The sequence below is a fragment of the Buceros rhinoceros genome, unplaced genomic scaffold (genome assembly GCF_000710305.1).
Source record: "Buceros rhinoceros silvestris isolate BGI_N320 unplaced genomic scaffold, ASM71030v1 scaffold18832, whole genome shotgun sequence".
NCBI lineage: Eukaryota > Metazoa > Chordata > Aves > Bucerotiformes > Bucerotidae > Buceros > Buceros rhinoceros.
The window spans coordinates 15,626-21,885 of record NW_010400895.1 but is presented as its reverse complement, the minus strand read 5'-3'; the positions used below and the strand labels follow the sequence as shown (position 1 = coordinate 21,885).

Below are 6,260 nucleotides of genomic sequence, written 5' to 3'. Positions count from 1 at the left end.
AGAAGTCATTAATGTATGTTATGTATTATAAAACAGCTGCTGATTGCTAAAGGAGCAAAATGACACATTCACCTTTGAATATGATAGTTGATTCTGTTTATATTCTCCTCTTTAGCTGATAAAGCACCAAGGACCACATCTTAGTTTGGATGATGTCTTATTCACTAGATATTTTATTAAAAAGGGCAAGATTGTTTGAGAATTGAGGCAGTACTTACTGAGAATGGTATAGTCTGGCCTGAAGGAAATTTGTTTTAGCTCTAGCTTGACTACGTTTAAATGTTAATCCTGCAAATTCAGGTGTCATTTTTTAAGAGTAATTTAATCTATGAAGAAGAAGGACTAGTGTTACATTAATCTGAGGTAATTTTGCTTTTTGAAATGTATGAAATGTTTTTATCTTGAAATCATGAAAAAAATCTGTGATTTTTGTTTTTTATTTTTTTAGCATAGAACAGTGTCTTAAAGACCTGCAATCAGAAGTAAATGAAATATGCAGTGATGAAATACTACAAAGCACAACCGACTGCCTTCAGTGGCTAAACAACTGCAGTTTTACTTCTCTCAGACCTTCTTCTACACACCATGGAGAGCTGATGGAGTTCCTTAGGACCCTGGTAAAAATCATTTTCTAACCTTTGGGCAAATTGGTTATGTGATGGGTGGGGTGGAGAGGTTGGGGTTAATTAGCTTTCTCCTTTCAAGCTTCACTATGGTGAGGATAGTTCCGAAATTTTGTTACAAGGCTTAGTACTGTTTTGCGTCCTCATCGGAGGTTATGTTTCCTTTTGATCATGCCTTAAACAGGCAAACTCAGGAGAAAGTCTTTTCACTGACACTACCACATGTTCAGCATTGCTAGGACTGTTCTAGGCATATGTTAGTAAAAGACATCTGAACTTACTGTCTACACCGAGGCTGTTACTGCTTGGTCTCCATTTGCATCAGTATGAATTTAACTCATCTAATAGAGATTATTGTCCTTTATGCCTTATTTAAGCCTTAACTTCCTATCTACTTTTTCTGATTAGAAATGTGGGAGCTACATCCATTGTCCTAGCAAGTTGTACAACTAGCTGCCACCAGAAGTCAAATTTCACTTCCACAAAAAATTTCATCATTTCGTAAGACATTTTAATATAATTTTTTAATTTAAAGTTAACTTTAGAATGTAAATGTGGAAATGGAAGCCTGGAAAATTGAATTGGCTTAATAAGTGAAGGATGATACCTCAGTCAATGACAGCCTGCAAGTTCATGTATAAACTGCATATATGTGCATTTATATAATGTACATAGATGTCAAAACAAATAAACAATGTGCAGTGGCTTGTTCTTTTTCACTTCCATGTCATGGTTTAGCTGTAGGACATGGACACTTTAGACTGAGATTGGCCGTACTGGCCAAGGAAAACTGCTGTGAAGTATTTTCTCCTTGAGACTATCTCCTGGCTAGAGCTCAAGCTTCGCCAAATCACCTCGTAGTTTTTAACTCTTAAAACTGGTCATCAATCTTTCAGTCACCTTTGAACCCCCTGGATATTAAGCCATGTTAAATGAAGAAGTCATCTGTAGAAACATCTGGTCTTAAACACCCAGTCTTTAACGTTCATGTGGTGAAGCAGTGCATTTGTCCCATTCTAACATAGGTGATCAGTGTGAGTGTTGCTATTAATGATCAACCCACTCGAGAGTATCAGAGGCTGCTCCATGTCATACTTGATCTAGACAAAATGAGAGAATCCCGGAAAATGCTGATTTACAAAGTCATTATTCCTCTTAGTCCAGTTAGGTCCTTACTTAAACCTGTCAGAAGGGAGCATGGCTATGATGATTTACTCGTGTCCATTCTCCGCTTTCTTCCTTCTCCAGGGTCTGTTCGAGCCATATACCTGAACACCAGGTGGCGGCATTTGTTTGGGAAACACCAAAATGTCCCCATCTCTGGCATACTTCGGGTATAACTTACACAAAATGTGCTTTCTAGCTGCTCAGCTTCCCAGGAGCACGCTGACTGCGTAACAGACCAGCTTTGGTCTGTGGAGTCCATTTAAGCCTTGGGAATGGCTGTGTGTCAGGCTGCTAAACAGGCAGCAAAGTGTGAGAAACCTTAAAGTCTCAATTTTGCACAGCTTATCAGGAAAACGTCTGTGGAACTGGGACATGGCTGTTTCCAGGTTCATGGCTGATTAGATAATCCAGCCTGTTGAGTAGATGAAAGTGCAGATAAACATAGACAATCCATCTGTAAGAAGTTACATGCGCAGTAGATAACCTTTAGCTCCATAAACAGATCTGCAGTAATATTAAGCATTAATGCAATTATTATGGTCTGACCTTTCTTAAATATATATCTCCATCCATTGAACTAATTACTCAGCTGACTTAATTTCTCACTTGCAAGCTTTTAATTGAGTATCATTTAATACATCTTCAGTAGCAGTATCCTTCGTTCTAATTCAGGACAATATCCCTGTTCATTCTTATCCCTTATCATGTGTGTTTATTTTGTTAGGGATTTTGTTTATCTTTTAAGCTGCTGGAACAATTTAAAAGTAGTGCCAAAATCTGTATGTGCTTTGGCTGAGGTGCTGCATTTAGGTTTATTAGCGTGGTGTTGTCATGCATTTGTGAACTCTCATGGAAATACTGAGAGATTCTTCTGTGAAGGCTGAAAATGTTAACTGTGTGTAATTTTGTCATTCTGTGTACTGTTTTGTGACCCCAAATAGTTAAAAGCTGAATATGTACATGAACACAACTTCGTTAGATCCTGTTCCTGCTAAAATAATGACAAAATCTTTTTTCTTAACAAAATCTTTACCTTATTGGTTTTGTTTATTGATACAGTAGGTTCTGTAGTAGGTAGTAGTCCAGTAGGTAGACCACAGCGTTTTCTTGTATATTATTATTACTAGCCTTCTGTGCTCAGAAGAGAGCTTACAATGCTTCTCTAAAACCTTTGGATATTAATTTGGATCTTTCTTTCGAATCGTTTTTGGCATCATTTTTTGAAGTATTTCTACAGATTAATTTTCAAATGGAAAAGCCTGTATCAATATAGGCAATGTTCAAAGAGACTTGATGACGCTGTTTTTTCAGAGCTTCAGAGTTCACTTCAGGGGCTTTTTTTCTGAGTAATGCTAAGTATGAGGTGGCATCTGCAAGCTCCGTATTTTGAATGCTTCAGTTTAAGTTGCAAAGGGATTGAAACAATACTTAGATTCCAGCTGTCTTTCATGAATAAAAATGTTTCTGCTTAACCTTAGAAAACAGGAGGAGGGATGTGCTTTGAAGACGTTTTGGATTCATCCAAAGGCATCAGTTACATTCACTGTTTTGACAGCTTCCCTTGTTTTATTCATTTCAGAATGTGGTATTTGAGCATGATTCATCAAAAAAAATATTCTTTTAGCTCCAGAAGTCTACCTGTGGAGACTCGACTGTTCAACACGGTGGTTAGTGATTAGGGGTTCAGTTTGCACACTGAGACACATTCTCTTTGGGGACACAAAACTTTACAGGATACTTCCGCAGAAAATAACATCATAAAAAGTTTATGGCATGAAGACTGTAGCCAAAGCCAAAGTGCAGAAGGAAAAATGTTGAACATGTGAGAACTGCATTTATATCAGGCAAGTTTTTTTCTCAGAGAGGAAGAAGATTTTTGCATCCACTGACCATGCGACTTTGAGGTTGCCTTCTACTCATATACTGGGCACATGTTGTTCATGGAAATTTTTAATCTCATACATATTAAGGAACGCTACAGAGTGCTGCTTAAATTTGTGTCACTCTGGGCCAAGTAGAAAACATTGAACTGTGACAAGAGGAACTCCTATTTGCTGTATGACCTCTTGAAGCAGCTCTAGGGTCAGAGATCCTGGCCCTGGACCAAGAGGGAGCTCTTCAAGCTCAGTTGAAAACAGGAACAGCATATTCATCTCCAGCCCATGTAACTGAGATGTATTTTAAGATTTCTGTATCATTAACGTATCAGTCTGCATCTTGGTTTGACAGGATACACAGCTTCATATTCTTTTGCCCTGTGTGATATAAGCCTGTTCAATTCTTAACAAGTTTTCCATTTCAGTTCTTTAAAGGGGTCCTGGGAAGAATTTATGTTTGACAGGATACACAGCTTCATATTCTTTTGCCCTGTGTGATATAAGCCTGTTCAATTCTTAACAAGTTTTCCATTTCAGTTCTTTAAAGGGGTCCTGGGAAGAATTTATCCTTAGAACGCCAGAAGATAGAAAGTAGCAAAGTTTCATGTTACAAATTCCGTCTTGGTTTTATGAGCAAAACCTGTCATTTTCTGTTAAACTTTGAGTAATTTTTCATACCATTTCTTTCAAAGATGTGTGCGTGGACCACAACAAATAGGCTGCCAAGGCTTACCTAAAGAGCTTTCCAAAACTTTCCTTTGAAATGTGGGTTAGAATTGGTTGAGAATAAGAGGTTGAGGATATAAGAAAGATGGGAAAAGGAATGTGAGTTACTGGAGCAGGTAGACGAGGAGATGGATTGGCACACAGCTCTGTGGTAAAACAGACATGGCTGTTTCTGTTAATATAGCAGTGTGATTGATTCTCTTATTTCCTGGTAAGATAATTAGCGTTGGAAACAACTGGTACTCTAGCATGAACCTGTTCATTTTATAAACCAGAATTAACAAAACATTTCTAATGCACTGTCTGATTTACCTTTGTTAGCAAAGCTTGCTAAAGAATCAGCAAAATCAAGAAGAAATTATACTTCACTTCCTTCTGGATCTCTCTAGTCAATGTGGTGTCTCGTTTCCCTGTACTCCAAGTGGGTCGTCTTTTGAGGTAACCTCTTCCCTTCATGCCATTGAGGATGATTCAACGATGGATGTGAAATCTCTCTGGGATGATGTAAGATTGCATCTTCGACGATTTCTAGTAAATAGACTGCAAAGTCAAGAAGAAACAAATGCTAATGCTTTACAACAGCAAATGGAGTTTAAAACTCAGTGCATACAGCAACTTCTATTTCTTTATCCTGAATCAGAAGTTTTAACGAAGTATCGGAATATGCAGAACAAACTGGTCAGCGATCTTCTACAGAACTGTATTTTGTCTAGCTGTGGTGAGACAAATTTTGATAAGGTGGTTCATGGTTACCAAAGTTCCGTACCCACACTGTGCGCAATGATAAAAGAGGATCTGTACATACTGAGTGGAACTATTGATCCTTCTTCGTCAGTCAAGTTTATTAATGAGACTTATCTGGATACCATCACTGAAGAAATGACAGTTCTTCTTGAAAGACTTTGTGAGCTGCAGTTCAAAGAAAATGCTGTACATGTAGTTAAGGGAAACAAGATTTCAAAGAAGCATAGAGGAACAGTTCATGCCGTGGGTTAGTAGCCTTATTTTACGTCCATTGTAAATAGATGTTATTTTAATTATACTACTTTTTTTTCAATATTCAACTTGATTATTTCCTGTGAAGAGAGGGTCCTGAGATTATTAATTGCAGCTTTGTGTTTTAACCATATTACTACAATTGAATTGTAGTCTGTGTCAGAATTGTGATGAAAAAGGTTTTAAAGTAAGGGAGAGTGTCTTACACTTATGTATACAGAAGCCCCATTATAATACACTGGATAATATTGTCGTGTCCTAGGCATTTTTTTCACACTGATTTATTCCAGCTGCTGAAATATATAATAGAATAAGTACTATTTAATCCAGATTTTAAAAAACTCTTAACTCTTCAGTCTTCTACTCCCACTTTTTTCAATTTATCAGAAGTTTAAAGGAGATTGCAGGAAAATCCATACAATAATGTGTCAGATACATATATCAGAGCTGACCCAAAAGATTCAAATTCTAAATCAATCAATCAGTCTGTCTTGTGAAAGTATGGGGAGTAACAGTTAATGTTACCTGGTCATTTCTTCTTCTTCAAAGGAATTTAAGACAGGAAAGGAGTCTCTTACTGATGTGGAATTTTCTGTACTTCCTTTTTACAGTTGATGAGTCTGACATGCAAATTTCCAAAGTGAGGAATCAGAGCTTTAGGAAAAAAAACATACAGAATGGAAACTTTGATAACGTAATTGCATGATTCTGTGTAATTGCTTCTTCCGTGCAGTTTTGAGCACTCCTCTGTGCAAGAGTGTTTGTTTAAAACATAGTCTTCCATGAAGGTGAGGTAGTTTGCAGACAGAAAGTATTAGAAGTTTAGAATTACGTGAAAAATACAGAAACAGAAGATGGATTTCTGGATTGT

General features: G+C 37.2%; 1 protein-coding gene across 1 annotated transcript; it reads left to right on the top strand.

Annotated features, from left to right (window-relative positions):
• Positions 1 to 448: 448 nt before the first annotated feature.
• Positions 449 to 5,389, top strand: KIAA0825 (KIAA0825 ortholog; the record flags this gene model as incomplete). The annotated part of the gene is made up of 2 exons (XM_010132081.1): positions 449 to 617; positions 4,715 to 5,389. Coding segments are annotated over 2 exons (844 nt in total), but the record flags the coding sequence as incomplete, so codon positions are not given.
• Positions 5,390 to 6,260: the final 871 nt, after the last annotated feature.